This window comes from Vipera ursinii, assembly GCF_947247035.1.
Source record: "Vipera ursinii genome assembly, chromosome: 1".
Taxonomy (NCBI): domain Eukaryota; kingdom Metazoa; phylum Chordata; class Lepidosauria; order Squamata; family Viperidae; genus Vipera; species Vipera ursinii.
The window spans coordinates 253,760,961-253,785,627 of record NC_139512.1 but is presented as its reverse complement, the minus strand read 5'-3'; the positions used below and the strand labels follow the sequence as shown (position 1 = coordinate 253,785,627).

At 36.9% G+C, this 24,667-nt stretch overlaps 1 protein-coding gene across 1 annotated transcript in view; it reads left to right on the top strand.

Annotated features, from left to right (window-relative positions):
- Nucleotides 1–24,433, top strand: part of WASF1 (WASP family member 1) — a 50,781-nt gene extending 26,348 nt beyond the window's left edge. Inside the window, exons 2-9 of the mRNA XM_083358943.1 lie at nucleotides 3,392–3,550; nucleotides 7,684–7,818; nucleotides 13,106–13,259; nucleotides 14,877–14,994; nucleotides 17,008–17,180; nucleotides 17,780–17,959; nucleotides 20,313–20,908; nucleotides 23,119–24,433. Of these exons, the coding sequence (XP_083215069.1) occupies nucleotides 3,418–3,550; nucleotides 7,684–7,818; nucleotides 13,106–13,259; nucleotides 14,877–14,994; nucleotides 17,008–17,180; nucleotides 17,780–17,959; nucleotides 20,313–20,908; nucleotides 23,119–23,276 (1,647 nt within the window). The 5' untranslated portion in view covers nucleotides 3,392–3,417 and the 3' untranslated portion in view covers nucleotides 23,277–24,433. The remainder of the gene's footprint in view (nucleotides 1–3,391; nucleotides 3,551–7,683; nucleotides 7,819–13,105; nucleotides 13,260–14,876; nucleotides 14,995–17,007; nucleotides 17,181–17,779; nucleotides 17,960–20,312; nucleotides 20,909–23,118) is intronic.
- Nucleotides 24,434–24,667: the final 234 nt, after the last annotated feature.

Here is a 24,667-nt window from a genome sequence, read left to right as displayed (position 1 = left end):
ACTTCCAGTACTACTAGTAGGGACAATTGATAATTGTGAGTGCTTTTTATTAAAAAAAAGAACCTCTTTCTTGTCCTCAGTGCTATTTAATGTCTGTAGGTATTGTAGGTGCAGTTATCAGATGATACAGAATATCATGTAATGTTTATTAGGAGAGTCTGAGATTCTAGGATCTCTGGGTGCTGTGATGGACTGGATGAGGCCAAAATAATGATAGCATGATGTCCAATGAGCGGCTATTTTCACAGTTCAGAGAATAGGAATTTTACTTATAGATAGGATTACACTTGCCCTTCTACATATTTGATCATTAAACATTATTTGTACTTAAATCAGATGTCAAACCTTCGGTGGCCAAGTATTTAAATCCCTCCCTACTAGACAAATTTACCAGTTCTCTAGTATAGAGGTTTCACATATACACATACAGACAAACGTGGTATAATGCCAGATATTTTTATTAAAAAACCAGTGAATCAACTGCAGCCTGATTTCAAATTCTTAATTTGTTTAGTACGTATGAGAATTTAATCTCATGTTACCATTCAGGAGCTTCTCATGCAAGCATTAGAGTTAATCTTAATGTATTTGCAAATAAGCATGATAAATTGCTACCGTATCTACATTTATCATTGTGTGTTATCTAATAATTTTCAGTGGAGAACTTAAGCGATAAATCTAAAATGTCTGTTTTTACAGCAGGTTTTCTGCTACTGGTTTATCATTTCTTTTCCATATATTCTTTGCTATCTCTGAGCAACCGTACAATGGGAAAATTATTTTCTATATTTTTCACTTTTTTGTTTAAGAAATTGGTAGTTACTTAGAACCTTACAGGCAAAACATGCCATTTATACTATTAAGACCAATGCAGAAATCCAAATTAAAACATTTCTGATATCTAGCCATTTGTTTCAATGAAGAGAAGCCCACTATTTCACTAGATACATGGTTTCATTGCCAATTTCTTTCATGTTGAAAAGGTTTTCTTTTTTACCAGCTGGAATTTGTCTCCATGATAGCTAAATCCACTATTTCATGTTTTACAATATGAAATAATGAAAAACAGATCTTAACCTTCAGCATGATATATTTTCAATTATTTGAAGGATGTTATTTCATTCTCCCTCGATTTTTCTCCTCTGAATGCTAAACATTCAGTCTCTCTTTGTAGCATTTATTCTTGTCTCCTGTTCATCCTCACTTGCCTGCACTGAATCCTCTTAAACCAGACATGTCAAACACAAGGCCTGGGGGCCAGATTCGGCCCGCGAAGTGGTTTCATGCGGCCCACGAAGCCATCCTGGAAACAGTGAGGGAACGGCCCCCGCTACCTTGGCCCTGGCCCAGAGACCCTCCTTCTGCCAGAGACCCTCAGATCTGTCCCACTCCTGCCCAGGCCCCCATAGGCACCCTTGATGCGAACGATGTAGAGCTGGCCATGCCCACCCAGTAGGCCATACGCACTCTAGCCACGCCCACCCAATAGGCCATGCCCACTCTGGCCACACCCACCCCAGCCCCCTGAGGGCAACCGCAATGCTGATGCGGCCCTCAATGAAATTGAGTTTGACACCCCTGTCTTAAACTATAATAGTCTTACCAAAACAGAATAAAATGGAAAGGTTATTTCCCATAATTTGAAAATTGTATTTTTTGTGATACCACTTAAAATAGTGCCTGCCTGTTTTATGCTAGTTCATATTCAGTTTGCAGTTAATTACTATTCCAGGAACTCCCTTTTTTATCACCAAAATAATACTCTATGAGATATGTTGGTCTGAAAGAGTGATTGGCTGAAAGTCCTCCAGTGAGTTTCCATTTCCATGGCTGAGGAAAAACTTGAATCTTGTCTCCCAGGTAGTAGTTCATCATTTTAACCATTACATTACACTGGCTCTCTTTACTAAAGAAGTTACATAAACAAAAATGTTAATCTAGCAACACTTGCTCTTTACAAATATAGTGTGACTTCTAGTAAATACTGCATGTTTATAAGAGTGTTTTTTTAAAGTGTGGCCATAAGATCCCTGGGTGGTTCAAGACCATCACAACGGTCCACAAAATCTAAATTATTTGCCTACCTATATTGAAAAATAATACAGTAATACCGTATTAAAATCCCATTAAACAATTGTGACAAGCAGTAGCAATGTGATATTTTTAAATTTTAATATGATAAATGTTGATAAGTATAACCAATACAAAGAAATGCTCTTTTGGGGTCCTCCAGATTTTTTAAAACTGGAAAGTGGTCCTGGGGAAAAAAGTGTAAGAAACATTGTTTATAAGGTCAATCTCTTTAGGATTTGCTCTAAACGTTGCTCAGTTGTTGGTGTCAAATTGATTAAGTTTTAGTTTCCCAGAATGGACAACATTCCTGGAACATTACCTTTTTTCATAATTTTAAAAATATAATTCATAATTATTCCGTCAGACCATGATTTAGTTTCTTTAGTATTCTATGATGGAATTTTATGAATCTGGAGATTTAAACACATTCAAAATAAACATATTAATTATGAAACTTAAGTTTCACTCCTGCCCTTTCACAATTGACTGATGTACCTCATACTTGGAAAAACTGTACCAAAATAGGAATTGTATATAATTTCTTTGCAATTTATTAGTATTGTCTTATTTTCATGGAATAACTGGTATATTGGTTTCACACATGGTCTCTCCATTTTGGCTTTCTTTTGGTAAAATAAATGATAACATGGTGTAATATGTAAGTTGTTGTTCATCTGAGATTGTACCTACTTTTAATAACTGCTAAGAACCAGATGATTTTTACTATATCCTTATATGTTAAAAACTCAAAGGGGGTGTACTTTATTTTCCAGATGACGGTATATTTGCTACATCCTGTTTTATAGTCCCTTAAAATCAAGTACTCGCTTTCCCTATCATTTTTAACACATGATGGTAGAATATATTTGCATTTCTCAGCTTAGATCATTCCAGAAGTTTTGGATTACATCTTCTGTCATCCCATATGATGTTAGCTAAGATGCCATAATGGAAGCAGTTAGAGTAATTTAAATTTGGGAAAATTGGTTTATACCATCTGGCACAATTGGTAGAACTATAACATATAAGAACTCCCAGCTTCACAACCAGTGAATGAATAGAAAAGGGGCTCAGTACAAGATTTCTATTGTTTCAATAGCTTCAATAGTTCTATGAGGAAATTTATCATATAAGCACTAAATAAGATTTCCAAATAAGTATGGAAAATACAAGAGCTGTGAGCTATTTTGCATCTGACTATCCTGCTTTTCATAGGTGCCTTAATTGTATTTTCAAATGTTTGTCATCCTTTGTACATCTTATTTGGAAACAAGCAACACTGAATTATATTTTAATTTGCTCTTCTGTTTCTTCACAGGACTGGTAGTTGCTTGATATTTCAGAATGCCACTGGTAAAAAGAAACATAGACCCTAGATATCTTTGCCATACAGCTCTGCCACGAGGCATCAAGAATGAATTGGAATGTGTTACTAATATTTCCTTGGCAAATATAATAAGACAATTAAGCAGTCTAAGTAAGTATTTAATTTATTAAGAATTAATTTATTTTAAAGGTAAATTTCATATAGCCAAATTTGGCTTTACCCTGAATCCTATTTCATCATGTTCATATTTTTTAATTTTTTTTAAAAGATGCATTATTCTCCCATACCATGTATTTAACAAAATGTATTATGTGTAGTTTTCTTTGTGTATGCAGATAGATAGATAGATAGAGATAGATAGAGATAGAGAGATAGTGAACATATAAAACATAATAAGTCCATAATCACTGCATTCTCCTGGAATATTTCCCCCCTCATATTCTACCCATCAGAAAATCGAAGTAGGTTTAATTTCAAATCCAGACCTAAAGCAGACTGTAATAAGTTTAGTAAATTAATCTCACTAAATGTTAATTCAAAATGGAAATTATGCATGCTTAAACAACTTTCCAGGAAGAGATTCTTACCAACTGACTAATAATTACAATTATAATCTTTAGTCAATATAGGTTTTTTCAGGTGTGGTTGAATCTCTGTTTCTTTTAAAACAGGAAACAAACAGAGACCAGGCCAAAAAAACATGTTTGTATTGCCTTATATGTCCCTTCTGGCATACAAACATGCACATGATGTTCAAGAGAGAAAGAGTGAGGTAAAATGCATGACTTGCACAGTGTAATATTTCTGCTAATAGCAGTAGCACTTAGACTTATATACCACTCCATAGTGCTTTACAGCCCTCTCTAAGTGGTTTACAGAGTCAGCCTATTGCCCCCAACAATCTGGCTCCTCATTTTACCAACCTCGGAAGGATGGAAGGCTGAGTCAACCTTGAGCCAGTGAGACTCAACTGCCATGGCCAAAGTTTGCCCTCTCTGTCATTCTATTCGTGGAGAAACTGCCAATTTCTGCTGTATGAAGGAAAAGATCAGGATAAGCAGTTTGCAATCTCTACCTAATAAACTCCTAAATTTATATAGCAATGATGATTTAAGGGAAAGATTAAGATATGCAGTTTGCAACCTCTATCTAATAAACAACCAAATTTATATAGCAATGATGCATCTATTGCAAACAAATTCTGGAAGAACAAAAATCAGCTCAACTGTATCTTCCAAATAATATTCTTTAGTGCCGAAGAAGTTTCTCTGTATTGGTAAGGGAATATTACTAAAAGGATGACCCTTTGGATCATGGGTTGTCTAGCTGTACTACATAAAAAACCAGCACAAGATGGTCTCCTGAGCTAAATTCAGAATATTGCTTATGATCTGTAAAGCTCTTCAAAAGTAAAGCATCCTCCCTCTATAATATCTTTATCAGATACCTTTTAAGGCTCTCTTACTATGTAAGATATAATTGATGTTTACTGAATAAGGGGCTTTCAAAATTTTGTATTTTGGCTGTATAATATTGAAAGCATGTTTTCCTAGTACTTGCCTTAATAACATTTTATGATTGTGCATTTTTAAAAAAGTTTCTCGCATATTTTATTTAGCCTTTATTTTCTCTATTGATTATTTTATCTTGTGTGCTATTTAAATAACTTTAAATAACTTACATTGCAAGTTATTTAAGATCGACCATATTATTGATGGATTGATGCCCTACAGCAGCTGTTTCCAAAATTTAAAAAAATAGTAGCTTCCCTTCCCCCCCACCCCACCCCCCAAAAATCCAGGCTATTCTGGCTTCTCTCTGTCTCCCTCCCTCTCTCTCCTATTTTGTTAACTGATCTTCATGATAATCTAATACTGAGCCATGATTTTATTCATCAAGTCAATGGTAAAATAATTTGTAAATGAAGGAGAAAGGGGGAAATAAAAATGATCCCATGGTTGTCGTTAAACAAGTTAAACAATGGTCTGTGAATATTAATGTTTATTATTAGTTTGGGTAAGCCTTCTATTTCATTTGTTTTTCCTTTTGATTTCCAGTTTTGTGCCAGGGAATCTATTGTGGTTTAGACAGAAAATGCATTTTATTCTGAGCCCAGAACATCTGAAATTGATATTCTAAGCTGAGAACACTTTATACAGGCATAATACCTGTACAGTTAGAAAAATCTATGCTTAAAGTGATGCTGGACTCTGCAGGCAAAATCTTACAGCCTGATAGCATTCTGAACAATATTGCTGGTTTGGCTATCTTCTAGTGAAGAGACCTACATTAATTTAAGCACATAGTTAGAGGGTTTTTGTTGTTGCTGCTGTTAAGATCAATGGGCATGGTCTTACACAAAGCTTGAATATAACATTTTTCACTTTGGCTGTTGAATTAATATTTTTGAACATGGTCTGCCAACTTGTGTAGGCTTCTAAATGTCACTAAGTATGATTCTAAGCAGCATTTGAGATTTAATTCAAGTCTTTCTCTGTGGAAACTAAAACAAGGACCAGCATGTGCAAAACAAATATATCACCACATGGATTATTCATTGAGTTTCTAGCATAATCATTTTGAGTCTCATGACTACATTAGTTGTTGAAGTTTCAAATATCCTGAGAAGATATCAAATTCCGGATTCAACTTAAGTAGATTGTCCCATACATGGCACTCTTCAAGTGAAAAGTGTGAATATTTCTTGAAACAGTAATGAGAATACCAATGAAAAGTATCGTATATGTATCTATTATAAAAGATTGATTAGAGTTGACTAGAGTTACAGGGTTTTAACCCAGACATAGTTGCTTTAAATTGTGTGTGTGTGTGTGTGTGTGTGTGTGCACGCACATGCATGCATATGCCTATGTTAAATATGCAATAGTTAAAGGGTTTTCTTCAGATAAATAAATAAAAATACCCCTTAAAATTGAAATATTTTCTTGCATCTTTTTTTCTTCCAACTAAATTATTAAATGACTTTTTATCAACAAAGTAGAATAGAATAGAATAGAATAGAATAGAATAGAATAGAATAGAATAGAATAGAATAGAATAGAATAGAGCAGGAAGGACCTTGGAGGTCTTCTAGTCCAGCCCCCGGCTCAACCAGGAGAACCTATACTGTCTCAGACAGGTAAATGTCTAGTCTCTTCTTAAAAATCTCCAGTGATGGAGTGCCCACGAAGTGATTCTTCCAGGAGCCGTTCGAAGTGATTCTTCCAGGAAGACATTGAACACAAAGAACCAAATATAAGAAATAATTGTGCATGAGCTATGGTGGCGCAGTGGTTAGAATGTAGTACTGCAGGCTACTTCTGCTGACTCCTGGCTGCCACCAGTTTGGCAGTTTGAGTCTCATCAGCTCAGCCTTCCATCCTTCCGAGATTGGTAAAATAAGGGCCCAGATTATTGGGGGCAATACACTGATTCTATAAACCTCTTAGAGAAGGATGTAAAGCACTATAAAGGGGTATATAAGTCTTAAGTGCTATTGCTAAGTGCTATTGCTATTCCAAATAGAAGAAACTGTAATAGGGTTTCAAATATTCAGCAATTCTGTTTGGATCTTCAGTAAAATACTTAACTGATTAGTCAAAATAATTATATTTAAAGCTGCTAGATGTTCAGTATTTGTGGGGGTTTGTTTTACTTATTTGTATGGAATTATGAATAAGTAACCACTATACTTCAGTGCTATTTTATTACTATGGTAATATTCTTGCACTTTTAGTTGCATTAATCTTACCATGAACATTCCATTCTTTCTCTTGATTAAAATAGTTTTGGAATCCATTGTATTTCATTTATAACATTTCTACAGACTTTCATTTATAATACATAGCAGTTATGCAGGTTTCAGATTCTAAATGCCTATAGCTCCAAGCCCGGGGGGGGGAGGGGGAGAAACACCAGATGCTTAAACACCCCAAAAAACACCTGGGAAAATTATTGAGAAAAATTGGATAATTCTTGTATCATGAAATAAAGCATACAAGCTCTTAAGCACTTGAGCAAGCTGCTGTTAATGGGCATTTCATTTGTGACCAAATACAGGACTCCAATAAAAATACTTATTGAAGTTTCTTCTATGTATTAGTCTAAGTGCCACAAAACTGTTGCGTTCAGTGCAATAGACCAATATCATATTATCTTGACATTTTTAAGCCTACATTTTTATTGCATGATGTATGTCTAAAATGAAAGTATGATACAGCAATCCAAGTCCTTTGAAGCATGTTCATATTCTTAGCCCTATTTTTAAAAACGTCCTTTTCCAGGTAAATATGCAGAAGATATCTTTGGAGAACTTTTCAACGAGGCACATAGTTTTTCTTTCCGAGTGAATTCCTTACAAGAACGTGTGGATCGTTTATCTGTCAGTGTTACACAACTTGATCCAAAGGAAGAAGAGCGTGAGTTTTTACAAAAATAGTTGATGCATTACTTTATGGCTTGTACCAAACGTGGTCATCATTTGTAAATATTGGTACTGAAGACACTTTTATCTATTATTTCCAGTTAGCAGATGTTGCGCCATAAATCTGAAGCAAACCAGTATAAACAGCCTTTAAAATATGCCATCGAGAAAATAAAACACATGACTGAGAACATGTAAAAGCTGTTTTCAGTATTCCATTGAATAATGTGTGTTCTGAGAGATCAAATTTCAGTTAGGTCTGTTTGAAAGCAGATTTCAGGAGATACTTGCCATAAAGTAGTTGCCATGTCACGGCTGAGAGTCCTGTGCAAGGCTAACAAATAGTGATATAATTGATTTGTAAAAACTCCTGAGGTTTTTAATTGGTTAGATGAAGAAACTGAAATTTGATCCCAAAATATAAGTGGTAGGTCTCTGTTTCATGATCGCAAAACTAGTTGAATATGAATATATTTCTTCCATAAAATTCTGTTCATGCCTTGGGTATAATCCTTGTACTGGTAGTGGTATTTAGGAAGCCCCGTAAGACAGTTTTTTGCTATATTTTTGAACCTTAGACAGGTAGTTAGATCCTCTGTGTATTACTCTGGGCTCCTTTAGGAAAAAGCACAATATAAAGATAGCAGTAATTGTAATACAATAGAAAATATATGCCAATAATATTAGTGAGTAATACACTAGTAATATATTAGTGAATGGTGATAATGGAGAATCAGCAATGAAGTTTATGAAAAAAATGTATGACATTTTGAAAGAATGTAGTCTGGTGGAAATGATAGATTTTCTGAAAGGAGGAGGAGGAGGGGGAGGGTGTGTGTGTAGGAGCTGCTTGGATATAGGGAGTCACCTTACAATCACAATTCGGACTGGGATTGCTACTGAAAATTGTATGGTGTAAAGCAAGAATCACATAACTGCACTGACTTAAAATGGAAAACCTGGCATGCCCATTATGCTCATTAATTGAGAGTTGCAGGTCATTAAGTGAGTACTCATCCCAGTCCAAGCCATTTTGAGGTCCCTCCCAGCTCTAAGCCTCAGTAAGAGTGCCATCCCACCCCATCCCAATCCCAGTTGCCTTCACCACCCTGCACTTTGAGATCCTGCCACTCTGTGCAGTGCTGTCTCCTCTCACCTTTGCTATCATATTCTTGCTCCTGCTGCTGAGGTTTGCCCAGTCTGGTTGCTGGACTGTATGGAATTGGCTTTCAGCAGCAAATAATAATAATAATAAATGCACAAAGCAGCTTAAAGGAGCCACAGCATGCCAAACATCCCTATGTTCCTTGCTCCTGGGCCCTATGAGGCTAGCTTTGCACAGCAAAGCTGGGTACAGCACGGAGACGGCATTGGTCGCACTGGTAGATGATCTCTGGCAGGCCCGAGACAGGGGTTATTCCTCTGTCCTGGTCCTTTTAGATCTCTCAGCGGCTTTTGATACCATTGACCATGGTATCTTGCTGCGACGTCTTGCGGGGTTGGGAGTGGGAGGCACCGTTTTACGGTGGTTCTCCTACATCTCGGGCCGCTCGCAGACGGTGTTGACAGGAGGGCAGAGGTCAGACCCTAGGCCCCTTAGTTGTGGGGTGCCTCAGGGGTCGGTACTCTCGCCCCTCCTGTTCAACATCTATATGAAGCCGCTGAGTGAGATCATCCGTGGTTTTGGGGTGAGGTATCATCAATATAAGGGACGCGGTGGCTCAGTGGGTTAGGATGCTGAGCTTTTCGATCGGAAGGTCGGCAGTTCGGCAGGTCGAATCCCAAGTGCCGCGTAGCAGAGTGAGCGCCTGTTACTCGTCCCAGCTTCTGCCAACCTAGCAGTTCGAAAGCACGTAAAAATGCAAGTAGAAAAATAGGGACCACTACGGTGGGAAGGTAACAGCGTTCCGTGCGCCTTTGGCGTCTAGTCATGCCGGCCACATGACCATGGAGACGTCCTCGGAGAAGCGCTGGCTCTTCGGCTTTGAAACGGAGATGAGCACCGGCCCCTAGAGTAGGAAACGACTAGCACGCATGTGCGGGGGAACCTTTACCTTTACCTTTTTTATCATCAATATGCCGATGATACCCAGCTCTTTATCTCCACCCCAAACCAAGCCAGTGATGCCCTCGATGTGATGTCCCGTTGCCTGGAAGCGGTACGGATTTGGATGGGGAAGAACAGGCTCCAGCTCAACCCGGCCAAGACTGAGTGGCTTTACGTACCGGCATCTCGACTTGTCCAAAAGGTTCCATCTTTGGTTATGGGAGGAGAGGTGTTGCCTCCCGTTGATAGGGCGCGCAATTTAGGCGTCCTCCTGGACTCACGACTCAGTTTTGAAGATCATATTGGAGTCATGGCCAGGGGGGCATTTGCCCAAGTTCGCCTGGTGCGCCAGTTGTGCCCCTATCTGGACCGAGATGCCCTACGTACGGTCACTCATGCACTCGTTACCTCTCGGATAGATTACTGCAATGCTCTCTACATGGGGCTGCCCTTAAAGACCACCCAGAGGCTTCAGCTGGTGCAGAATGCGGCCACGTGGGTAGTGATGGGAGCATCCCGATACTCCCATATTACACCCCTCCTGGCTACCAGTTGTCTTCCGGGCAAGATTTAAGGTGCTGGTACTTACCTTTAAAGCCCTACATGGCTTAAGCCCGGGATATTTGCAGGACCGTCTGCTGCCGGGGACGACTTCCCATCGCCCAGTGCGCTCACACAGAGAGGGCCTCCTCAGGGTGCCGTCGGCCAGACAATGTCGGCTGGCGACCCCCAGGGGGAGGGCCTTCTCTGTGGGAGCACCAGCCCTTTGGAACCAACTCCCCCTTGAGCTTCGGATGGCCCCGGACCTCCGGTCCTTTCGCCGCGACCTCAAAACCTTTCTTTTCCATCAGGCTGACCTGGATTGACGATGGGTTTTTAAAATGTTTTAATTTTTAACTGTGTAGTTAATTTATTTTGGGGCTGTTATTTAATTCTTTTTTAATTTTTGTATTGTTGTTTTTATTGTTGTTAGCCCCTGAGTCTTTCGAGAGATAGGGCGGCATATAAGTCCCAAAAATAAATAAACAATAAATAAATAAATAAATAAATAAATAAATAAATAAATAAATAAATAAATAAATAAATAAAAGGTTTTTTTTAAAAAAAGCACAAAACAGCCCCCTTAAGGTGTTGTTATGGAGAGGAAATTTGGAAATAGATGCCCTTGCATGTTTTTTTTGGAAATTGCAGAGGAAAGACAGGATATTAAAGTATAAAATAATTTTATTTTATATTTTATATATTTATACATTTTTAAATAATGTTTTAAAAATATTTTACTCCAAATATTTTTCAAAAGAATGTAAGAGAAATAAATCACACTTAGACTGGACTATTGGCTTAGTCGTAGCAGGAAACTATGGGAACTTGGAATTGAAAGTTAATCAGTAGTGCTTACTATCTGCAGAGATTTAAGCACTTTAAGGTAATTTCTGTAAATGTGTTTTTAAAAATATTGCTTTGGTTTAGCAGAAATCTGATCTGGATATCACTGTGATATACGCTAGTGAAATTTCTGCCATTCCATAAAAAAAGAAAGAGTTTAAGGAAGTTTTCCCTTGAGTTTTAAAAATGTTATCCATCCCAAAGCTGGAAAGTTGGTTTTAAAAAATGAAGCAAATTAGCATGATTAGTCTATCATTTTAATTACAATTGCAATCATTTTAATTACAAAAAAACATTTACAGTATTTTGCAGTAGATTTCCAGTACCAAACTTACATAACTTCATTCAAAGCCAGGACTATTTTAATTCATTTTCTTGCTTAGAAATGTATGGGTTATTTCAGTTAAGAGTTTTAGATTCAATAAATTTAGAGATGGAAAGCATTAGAAGTATTTAGTCCAACCAGCTATCATAGTATTTCCACTATGATATTCTTTTGGATGTGTTGAACTATAACTTATATCATACCATGGTCACCAGTTTGAAGAACCCCAGTTTACTAGTTCCCTTCAGATAAAGCGAAGTGCCCAACACAAAATTGCCATCACATAAATTAATAACTTTAATTTAGTTTCATGAAACATGTAGTTATAGATTAATGCACACATTACTAATTAAATTCAATTAAATAAATTATAGGCAGCAGAAATGTGTGTTCAATTTTGTTAACTACCTGAATTTATAGTCAATGTTAGATGTAAGCCACATCCAAGAAACAAGTGTATGATTGATAAATTACCTTGTAACACATATATGCTTTTTTCCCATTATATTATTCTTTTGTTGCTTGTAGTTAATTATTCATTTGGAAGATTTCTTCCATTAGCAAAATGTACGCCATTATAAAGAATCAATTCTGATCAGCTTTGAGGAAACAATTTGGGAAAAATCATTGATGCCAGTAGTCTAACTTATATGTTAAACTTTAACAATGTGTTGCATAAAAAATAATAAAATGGTGACAGCTACTCAGCCAATTCAGAACCACATTCAAAGAATCTGTAGCAGCGTATTCTACAATTGCTAAGCTGTTTATTTCCAATTTCAATAGCTTATGGTTTCTTGTCATAGTAATATTAGTTCTAATTTCAGAATGATCATTGCCTCAGTGAGCACAAAATCCTCCACTTTTTTTTCTTCTGTTCCATCATGTCTGATTCTTGGAGAGAGTCTGGACAAGTTCTTATAGTTTTCTTGGCAAGGTTTTTCAGAAGTCATTTGCCCGGGCTGAGAGACTGCCCCAAGGTCACCCAACTGGCTTTGTGCTGATTTCTAGCCTAATGCCTTATCCACAACAAACTGGCTCTTTTCCTTCACTTTACAGTTTCATAATTGTCATTGTAGTTGACTATGTAGAAGCATTCAAAGCATTGCTCTGAAAAGCATGTTTTTTTTCTGAGTTTAACATTCTTCTCCTTGAAGCATGACAGGTGACAGGTCTTCTAAGAGGCTTGGCATAACTGCTTAGAAAGCTTTCCCAGATATTTGTTTTGTGCACATGCACACAAGACTTCTGTTAAGGTTGCAATGTAATGAAGCAATTGGAAATGAAGAAACATATCCTAGCAATTAGGTAAAGCCTTTGACATATGAGTAGGGAGCTTCCAAAGCATGTGGCCGCTTTAATACTTTTAGGAGAGATGTTTTAACACAGCCTTAATTTTTAATGAGCAGATCCTAACAATTCCAATGCCCTGTTTTCTTATGAAGTGCAAACTTTAGTATAACCTTCTCTGAATACTAGAGCTTAATAACACCCTAACTGTGTAAATAATTATCTTCTCTTCAGTTTCATTGCAAGATATAACAATGAGAAAAGCTTTCCGAAGTTCCACAACTCAAGATCAACAGCTCTTTGACCGCAGGAGTCTTCCAATCCCTTTGCAGGAGACTTACGATACATGTGAACAGCCACCACCACTCAACATCCTTACCCCTTACAGGTTATCATTTCAAAAAATCTATATCCTATGTTTATATTATGCATTTATTATTTACTGGGATATTTTTTTCAAAAATCTGTAACTGAATTCAAGGATTTCATTTGACATCCCAATTCTTTTTCATCAGAAGTCATACAAGTGATTCTATGCAACTTAAATTTCACAAATTATGAGAGCAACTGATAATTCTAAGGTTAGATTACCTGCCTTGTATTTGTTTGATTGTTCATCATGATTGTATTCTTTTATAATACATAAGCCAATGATTTATATCCGTTCCTGCCCTAGCTAATCTTGTATTGCCAATGTCTAGGGAACTTTATTTCTCCAGTTCTTCCTGTCTTACTAGGGAATATTAGGGATTTAATTTGGAACTTTCTACAAGAAAAGCATGTGTAGCAAGCTATAATGTACAACATCTTGTCACACGTAAGCTTGTACTAGAGGTTGGATCAAAGTCCTTTTATTTATTTATTTATTGGATTTTGTTTTATCCTGCCTTTATTACTTTATAAATCGCTCAAGGCAGCAAACATACCTAATACTCCTTCCTCCTGTTTTCCTCACAACAACTCTGTGAAGTGGGCTGGACAGAGCCCAAAGTCACCCAGACAGCTTTCATGCCTGAGGTGGGACTAGAACTCACCATCTCCTGGTTTCTAGGCCAGCACTTAACCTCTAGGCCAGGGGTAGGCAACCTTGGCTCTTTTATGACTTATGGACTTCAACTCCCAGAATTCCTGAGCCAGCATGGTAGTCCACGAGTCATAAAAGAGCCAAGGTTGCCTACCCCTGCTCTAGGCCAAGCTGTCTTGTTATATGTTCTTTTCAGCAACTAAAGAGTCTTGTAGTCAAGTCTAGCCCAGTCTGTTGTTAAAGTATTTTGTTTGTAATGTTCTGAAGAAGAGAACCTGCTTCTGGCATTAAAAGGGCATAAAATATTTGATTGATTTGCCCCTGAGCATCTACTGAGTGCATTTTCCTCATTATGAAGCATGTGGTTCCATTCTCAAGCTCTTTTTTTTCAACCCATCTGATTAGAACTTTGCAACCAAAATAACCTTTCAAACAATTTTTTTACTAAGAAATTACATCATTAATTTCTATTGTATTTACCTTTTGCTTATATTTTTCATATATGATTTTATATATTAACAGATTGTTAAGTTCATGCATAAAATTCTGCCATGAGCTTAGCACTCAAGCTCCTTTTCAAAATCCATGAAACAAATAATAAAATTTAAACGGGCATTACATAATGAATTTTACATGGTCTTTAAATATTTAGACATACATCGAAACATTTGCCATGATTTGTGTATTCAATAATTTAAAATTTGGGTCCATTTGTTATTGCCCCCAGATATGGTTATCTATTTAATTAACATCCTCTAATTTTGATTTCTGCCATTCCTTCAGTGTGCGCTTTCTAGATCAGTGTCAGTTATTTTCCTTGGAAATTAAAATGCACCTTTTCCCCTGTTTGTGTACGTAGGTATTCTCTGCTCAAGACTTCATCCTGCTAGAAGTGTATTCTTTTGGAGATGATGTTATAATCTCAGATGTTATCATTCAGTCTGTGTTTAATAACATTTTACAACGTTGCTTTATCTTTAGAGATGATGGAAAAGAGGGTTTAAAATTTTACACGAATCCTTCCTATTTCTTTGATCTATGGAAAGAAAAGATGTTGCAAGATACAGAAGATAAAAGAAAGGAAAAGAGAAAACAGAAGGTAAAAGATACTGCTTTTGACCAAAGATACAGTGAAACAAAAGTAGCCCCTTTAAGGCAGCCATTAAAATTATGTATGAATGAACCTTTATTGTCAAAGTACAACCATGTATAGATTGAGATTGGCTGAGCCTCCCTCCATGCCCCCACCACCACCACAACTCACAGTGACAACAAACCCACCGTCTTGTTGCACCATGTGAGCTAATTGCACAACACACCGGCCTCACAAGTCAATCATACATAAAGTTATTTCCCGTTCAAGAGCCTGACAGCCCATGGATAGAAGCTGTTCTTCAGCCTGTTGGTATGTAATTTCCTAAGCATAATAAAGTTTATTTAAATAATAAGAACCAGCAAAAGTAGTAGAAATGCCTTCTGAAAAATCAAAAATTTATATAAAAAATGGGGAAGAGATACAAATTAGATAAAAAAGAATCGTCATTCCATCAGTTCAGGCCTATTATATATTTACTTCTGTCTTCTGTCAGGTAGAAGTTTTTCCCCCCCTGTATGATAAATTCTATAATGGGAAATAGAATGGATTGAACTTTGGTTCCTAGCAATGAAAACTATGAACTTACTGATTTTGGCTTGTATAAAGAAGGATTTTCCCTGTTGTTAACAGAGTTAACATAGTGATTCAAACTTATTTTTATAACCATGAGCAAAGTACTTTCTGCAAAGTAGTAAAAATAAATATTGCTAGTCTATGAATGATTGTACATGGATACTGAGCCTTGTGGGACAGAATAAATTATCTTCCTTAGTTTTAGGTTATCTCTTGCCTTTTAGTCTCAAGTGGTATATCTGGTCTAGATTTGCTTATAAGGCAACTTATAATGGATGTAAAAAGCAGTAAATGTAGTAACCTTTGCAACATGTTTTATGCAGTTAGAAATTCATAAACACAAAAGGGTTTTCACTCAAACTCCTATCCCTATCCTTCGCCTGGGTGTGCTATAAGGAGAGTGTAGGAAGATCTCCTTAATGGAATATTTGTGTCATTGTGATGATGGTCAAGTCAAAATTATTGAACACATTCTCTTCTGCTATAGTTATTACCAAGACATTTGTATTACATTTATCTACCCATTACTTTTATGGCTGCCAGCCTGTACAGATTAATTTTACATCCATTTATTACTTCCAGAAAACAGTTGTTATTGCATTCAGATAAGTTCACATAAGTTCCATGTGACAGCATATAAAATATGGCAGGACCCTTAGCCAGGAGATGTTAATTGATAAAAGTATTTCGTATACATATTTCATCTTAGTTGCTTGTTAATAAAGATTCAGTTTTTGTAGAAATGCATAATATTTTAATCTGGTTAGGTTTTTATTTCAGGATATTTTAGGCCATGTAAGTTTATAAATTTATACTTTTTAGCTTTGTTGACTTTATTTTCAGAGGCAATTTATAACACAAACCTTATAGCATCTCATAGATCTTAAACTGATTAGTTCGTAATGTTCAGTTATAATCAGTACACCTATAGTCAACTTAACCTTATAGGTATTTTATAATAAATATAATACTAGAGACCGCCTTTTTGTGTTTCATACAATAATTTCAGGAAACTGCCACAGAGCCATTAGTAAACAGCCCAACCAAAGAATCCCTAAGAGCGCCACCACCACCCAGACAGGCAAGACACCAGAATATAAAGAGTCAGCAAACAGGCTCCTTACTAAGTACTGATGATGTTACCTAGTTAGGGTAAAGAAACGTCTGCAAGAAAACAAGCAAGTTCAGAGAGCACCGAGGACCCCTCATTTCAACCCTGAGCTACAAATATTCTCCTTCATTGGTACAATAATTCCATGGTTACTGAAGTACATTGTTTATTACTTACATCTTGTACTGCTGAATGATGAAAATGTGAAGGAATTATCACGGACAATTTAAATGTTTAAATGTTATATCCTTGTAATTAAAAGAAAACATATGTTTCTGGCAGATTCGTTTATGTTCTGAGCAGTGTCAGGTTTCCTATGTTTTTTTTAATAGCAGAAGAATCTTGATCGTCCTCATGAACCAGAAAAAGTGCCACGGGCTCCTCACGACAGGCGCAGAGAATGGCAGAAGTTAGCCCAGGGACCAGAACTCGCAGACGATGATGCCAGCCTTTTACATAAGCATATTGAAATTGCTAATGGCCCTGCCTCCCATTTTGAGACCAGGTTTGTTTGTTTTTTAACGCAAAGTTTGAAACTAGCTCATTTAGGCTGTTTGTATGAATTTCAAGCTAGCTGTCATCCTTACGTTCTATAATTAGGGGTAATTTTCTAGAAGCGTCCATAATTTGACATGGTTGTAATAGATCATTGCTGTATGTCATGCCACCTTACACTCATGATTGGACTTGTAATTTTCTTTCCCATATTCTCCATGGAGGGCTTTTGAATGCCTTACTCTCCAGACAATCCTCTCCTGTTCTTATATGTGTATGTGTGTATAATAGCAGTGATGATAATGATTTGCTATTTGCTTTGTAGTTAGCAAAACTGAATTTACAATTTCTGTTCCTGCATTCGATGCACAAGTTTAGGGTTCACAGTTTATGACAATTACAAAACAAGGTGTCAGGTGTGTATATTTCGTTGTCATGTGTTAAGTTTCCTTATTGACTTTCTATTACTGTTTTATGCCCTCTTCCTTCATAAGTATTGAAGTAGTGGGCTAATTTTCCTTTTGAGAGAAATGTTTTTCTTACAACGGCAGTGAAATCAGAGACTAAAATGAATTTAACATATGTACATATGGATTTATTTCTGTTCAGACCGCAGGCATATGTGGAACACATGGATGGACCCTATTCTCTTTCTGCATTACCATACAGCCAAATGAATGAACTTCTTAACAGGGCAGAAGAGCGTGTTTTAGTAAGACCACATGAACCTCCCCCACCCCCACCAATGCATGGCGGAGGAGATGTGAAACCCATTCCACCCTGTGTTAGGTAAGAAGCACTTAAAATGAAATGTCAGAGTGCCTTGGCAATAGCTGACACTGACAGACTATAAGTTGTAGGTACAAAACAAGGAAATAAGAAAACAATCCATGAAATACCTATTTTCTATTTGCTGAGTACTTTGAGGCATGTTTTGTTCTTAGAGGTTTTCCTATGCATTTATTTAATAAATAGATTTATTGCCATTAATTATGAACCAGTTCAACATTTATAGTCATCAAAATGGAAGTAATAAAATAAAAGTCTATAAAGTGACATATTCAGCTTAAAACTAAAAAGAGGAGGAAAAATCTGAAATCCACATACATGTAGTCCTTGTTTAGTCTTTGTCTACTGCCTCATATAGGAACTGTTAGCAATTACAGTGATGATGAAAAAGTAACTTTGCGACCAATCTTTGCATTTATGTCCTTTGTAGGTCTGTAAGCAAAGGAAAGCTGAATCAGGATTGCAAGCAGTCACCATTTCATTTAGGGACTTCTTCATTTAACAGCCAAGTTGCCAGTTACTATTGTCACTGAAGGGACGCGGTGGCTCAGTGGGTTAGGACGCTGAGCTTGTCGATCAGAAGGTCGGCAGTTTGGCGGGTCAGATCCTGAGTGCCGCGTAACAGAGTGAGCACCTGTTACTCGTCCCAGCTTCTGCCAACCTAGCAGTTCGAAAGCACGTAAAAATGCAAGTAGAAAAATAGGGACCACTACGGTGGGAAGGTAACAGCGTTCTGTGCGCCTTTGGCGTCTAGTCATGCCGGCCACATGACCACGGAGACGTCCTCGGACAAGCGCTGGCTCTTCGGCTTTGAAACGGAGATGAGCACCGGCCCCTAGAGTCGGAAACGACTAGCACGCATGTGCGGGGAAAAAAAATGTCACTAAACAAGGACTACCTGTAGAGCATATCATAGTAATTGGAACAATTAGCTACCATTATGTAAATCCCTTTCATTAGGCTATGCTGTCCAAGAAAAGATATACCTACTAGAATTGTGCAGTGATGCAGATTCTAAAGGTAAAAATGATTTGGTCCATGCATAGGTAGCAGACTGCAATTGTCAGCATCTCCTTAAATTAGAGTCACCTTTGCCTGGGTTGCTCAATTGTTCAGCCGTTTTAAACAATTGCTGAGGAGTAACTTGAATGTCCATGTGTCCTAAGGACCTTTTATTTTTCAAATCTAAATTGCTCTTATGGCACACCAAATGAAAATAAAGATTGTTACCAACCAGTAACTGTTGTTAGGCATAGTTAAGGCATCAGACTAAGATTGGGAAGATTTAGATTCAAGTCTGTCCCCAGCCATGAAATTTGCTGGCTGACTCTGAGCCACCACTATCTTTCAACTTTTGGGAAAATATAGAGGAAAAGTTACCATGTACGTTTTCTTCAGTTCCTGGAGGAAATATGTTATATAAAGCTAGCAATAAACGAACAAACAAACAAGATTGCTTGATTTCCAGTAATTATGATGACTCTAGGAACACTTCAAACCATGTACAATTCTAAAAAAATGTAAGAATAAGGGCCAATGTTTTTGGCCCCATCTCTGGGAGGCCTGAGACCTGCAAAAATAATGTTGGCTCTGCCATTTTTACACCTGCTGTAAAATCTACCAAAATCTAAAGTCTAGTCCAAATTCTACTTCAGTCTGAGGTGTAGAGAGTGACCATAAGGAAGAAGGACTGTGTTTTACACTCCTGTTGTGGAGGACTCTCAAAAGAGAAACTTGCCTCCCTTTGAATAATTTATTCTTAATGCCAAACATTCATCATCTGGGCTCTTAAACATTTTAATACATTTTATCATCATTTAAGCAATGCATTGTCAGTTATTATTGTATTATTGTAACAAAATGTTCTCTACTTTGACAGATTTGTCTGTTTAGTGCTATGTTATAATAGATACACTGATTGAACTCTAGTTTCATTTTCACATGCTTTTCTTTATTAAATTCCATATTTATTATTTTTATTTCTGTTATATGGTGTTTTTATACCCTTGAGTCGCCATGGGAGAGTAGGCAGCAATATAAATTTTCTAAAATAAAATAAAATAAATATTGTCAAGCAAACCATAATTATGTGACTTATCAGGAAAAAATTACACATAAATATATCATTTCTTTTCGGATTAACACTATAACTATTGGTTATACAATTTCAGAAATTAAATGTTAAACAATATGTGTTAGATATGGGAATACTGGGAACCTGCTCAAGTATGACCGATTTGCACATTCAAAATATTTGCATGTTCTGAAATCATTAATGATGCTTAGAATGTGATTACAGCTAATTTCCATTCTTCTAATTGTACTCATTTTCAGTATTTTTTTTTAATCCCAGCTCTACTGCAGCTTTGACAGAAAATCGGCCTCAGTCACCTGCTGCTGGCAGAACTCAAGTCTTCGTGAGTCCCACTCCTCCCCCACCACCTCCCCCCCTTCCGTCTGCTCTATCTACTTCTTCATTAAGATCGGCCATGACTTCCACACCTCCCCCTCCAGTGCCACCTCCTCCCCCTCCTCCCACCACTGCTTTACAACCTCCAGCTGTCCCTCCACCCCCTGCACCGCTACAGATTGCTCCCGGAGTTCTTCATCCAGCTCCACCTCCCATAGCCCCTCCCTTAGCGCAACCCTCCCCTCCCATCACTAGAATTGCCCAGGTCTGTGAGCCTGTTCCAGTTCCGCCAAGTGAAATACAAGGGCTCCCTCCGCCGCCACCGCCGCCTCCACTGCCCCCTCCTGGTATCCGTCCCTCATCACCAGTTTCAACTCTTTCTCACCCGCCCAGCTCTACTGTCCCAGGCCCTCACCTTCCCATATTGCCTCCATCCCCACCTTCCCAAGTCACTCCTGTTCCTGAACCCAAACGGCACCCATCAACGCTACCCGTCATCAGTGATGCCAGAAGTGTCCTCCTTGAAGCAATACGAAAAGGTACTAGCTTTCTGTGGATCCATTAGCAGGGCTGCACACTTGATGAAGTATATATTTTTGCAGGTTTAATGTTTTTTTTAAAAAAAACTATGTGTACTAAGCATAGAGTAAGCATGTCATCTTAAGGAAATTGCTATATGGATTTAAAAAAAACTTCACTTGATTCTAGATAGTTATTTATCCTTGGACGGAGTTTATAATAGCTCTACATAAATGTTAGCAAAAAGGGTTCATGTACAATATAATGTTGAGGACATAGTTTGTGAAAGGGTCCCAGAAACATATTATATAGTATTAAGTTTTGACAACAACAAAAAAAAAACCATTATATAATTGATGCATACCAAGCAGCTTCTCTCAGCTTTTTCTTTCTGTTGCTCACAAGATTTTATTTTTCTAAAACAAAAAAGGCAGTTATATTATTGTGCTTTGTTATTTGGTTGAAATCATTTAGTGACAGAATAGCTTAATTTCTCAGTACTGTTTTATTAAGTTAAATAATTGGGAGATAAGGAGTGGATAACTAGATAAAACTATATTCTGATTTATGTTTTAAACTATTTGAAATTCAGGAATCTTGATCAGAATTGGATTTGTTTTCTAATAAACATGATATATTCTTGGTTTTGAAAGAACCAGAAACTTTGGGCCTGTTCTAAGACTATAATTTATATGGCATTTTTTCAAAAAAAATTTACAGCAAAGTGAATATTTATCAAGGAAGCATTTGAAATATCTTTTGTTATTAAATTTCTACAAAAATATTCCATATCCATTATCTTACTTTATCTAACCACTTTGCTGTAATTTGTTTCCCATGCAACTGTGCTTCGTGTTTAAATCAGCAGCACCCAGACCTTGGAACATTTTGTATAGCAGCAGTTTGCATTAATAATCAATTGGTATATTCTTAATTGAAAATATTAATATTCTAGCAGTTTGCATTAATAATCAATTGGTATATTCTCTTCGGCTTTGAAACGGAGATGAGCACCGGCCCCTAGAGTCGGAAACGACTAGCATGCATGTGCGGGGGAACCTTTACCTTTACCTTTATATTCTTAATTGAAAATATTAATATTCTACTTTAAAGTTTATGAAGGTTATTACTGTAATGATCCTATTTTTGTAACTGCATTTTATTTTCATACCTTTTCTATCCATAGTTAAATAACTTAACAGTTTCCTTCTTCATTTCCCCTCCCTTCTTTATTAAACTAGTTTGTATGTCCCAAACAAGATGCCTAATGGTACAAAGTACACAGCATAGTGCCTGAGGCTGGTTCCCTCTCCAGCTCGATGCTTCACTTAGTTGGATCTGATTATTTTTATTCTTGCCATTTAAAATAAATAAATAGATTTGGGAAGCTAGCATGTTGTAAAGCAAAGCACAGCACCAGCCTCAGGCATTTCTGCACTATCAGCAGTGCTCTTGTTGCACCTTTGAGGCAAACTCAGAAGATAAAATATTGAGGGGCTGAAATTCAGTGCCCATCATCTCAGAAAAACAGCAAGAAAAGTTGAAGTGTTAGAACATCTTAAGAAGCTAAAAGGATAATAGAGAACAATTATACCTGATTTTTTTCCAGTAAATGCTTTTTTTCCATACCAATCATGATAGGCCTTTTTTTTTAGAGGACTTATAATATGATGTCAAAATAACATATAAGCCTGCCGACACAGGCAAAAAAAATGGGGACCCCTTAAATAATAGATGGTTTTGGTCACCCGCAAGAGACTGGATAATATGTAAAATTGTTTGACAGCCTAAAAAAAAATACTTCCAAGAGTGCTTTTTAGGACTGTACTGTCCAGAGGCATTTGTAGAAAATGACTGTATGAGTGGCTCAGTTGTTGGGAAGTTGCCATCTTTGTCTTTATGTTGTTGTTGTTGTTGTTGTTGTTGTTAGGAAAAAAGAGAAAGGTAAGGTGACAGGATCAACTTTTAGAAGTTTGCCTTCTACTAAACGGGTGTTTTATGTCTGAGATTATCTCATTGGTAGCCATTTGTTAAAAGTGCCCATGGTGTGTTCTCAGATGTCTAAGAATTATCTGAACCAGAAAAATTAGCTACTCCTAAGTAACTATAAAAGTGCATACTGTTAATTGAAGATTCTTATGGAAAACAAATTAGTCCATGTTGCTATGCCTAATATAGATGGTTTGCAAAATACATGTTAGTGATTTATAATTTTTTGGTGACATTCTAGGTATTCAGTTGCGTAAGGTTGAAGAGCAACGTGAACAAGAAGCTAAACATGAGCGTGTTGAAAATGATGTCGCCACCATATTGTCTCGCCGCATTGCTGTGGAATACAGTGATTCAGAAGATGATTCAGAATTTGATGAAGTTGACTGGCTGGAGTAAAGTGATTATATGCTACAAAACTGAATGCTAGTGTCCATTGTGGTGCTTGTTCTTTGAAAATGTTTGGTCATTTCTAGTGTTTTTGTATTTTCTTTATATAATCTATGTTTTTATACTTTTTATTTCAAAAAATGTTGGCACATCTTTGGAACTAAATGTTTTACAGTGAGACAGTTCTTTAAAAAGAGCACCATTTGCTCCAGTAGACCATTAAGTATTAAGCATGGGCAACTGTTGATAGAATAGCAGGCTACATTTTCTGGCATTTAGCTGTGCACTTCGTGAATTTTAAGTTATGAAGGCAATTAAGTCTGAAGTTTCAAGGGCAACTGCATGTACTAATAAGCTTTATTATATTACATTGCTAATGCTGAAAAACCTGGAAGAAAAGGGTGTTCATCCATCCGGCACTGCAATCCAAACATTTCAATGGACCTTGAGTATGATATGAACTTGAAGGATTTACACCCTTGTGTAACCCACTGCCTTGATTACATCTGTACAGGACTTGTAGTTTTAACAGCACTGGAATACTGAAAGAAAAGGGAATATGAATTTTGGGGAAAATTTATTGTTTTTTTAATTAAAGAATTATGGCCTTATTTGAATGCTTTGGCAATTTTTTTTTCTTTTTAACCTGTTGTGATATTTTCCCTGCTTAAAATTTTGATTTTTCTCCCCTTGTGAAACATCTGACTTAGTCATTCTGTGTAATTTATGTAACTGTTAAAAATAACCGTTCAGTTTAAAATAAATGGTTTGTTTTAAATGTTCCTGGTTGTTGCTTTTTGACATAGAATAACTCATAACATTTAAGACCATATTGAATGTTAAATAATAATGTCTAAACAGTAATTTTACATGTATAGAAAGCTTTTTCACTCTTTGACGAATCCTAACAAGTTGCCTATTTTTCTTGGCCATGTAGGATACATCAGCACAGGAATATTTTTGGCCTTAAATTACACATGCGGTTGGTGATGGTTAGGGACCATATATACAGACATTGTGCCACTTCTGCATAGAGAGCACTGGAGAAGCAAAATTCAGATGGCTTCTTCTATTATTTTATAGGCAGCTGAACCTGATTTTTTTCCTATTACTATTTTCATAGGCAGAGAGCCAGTTTGGTGTAATGATCAAAGTAACAGGCTAGAAACCAGGAGACCATGAGTTCTGTTCTCAGGCATAAAGCCTGTTGGGCAACATTGGCCAGTCATTCTCTCTCCACCCTCAGTAGCAAAAGCAACCCACTTCCGAAAAGTCATGCCAAGAAACGGCAGGGACTTGTCCAGGACGTTAACAAAGAGTCAATGCTGACATAAAGGAACTAAAAATAATAATAAATCTGTAGGGAGGAGACAAGTGGGGGAAAAATTGTGCCGTCAAAA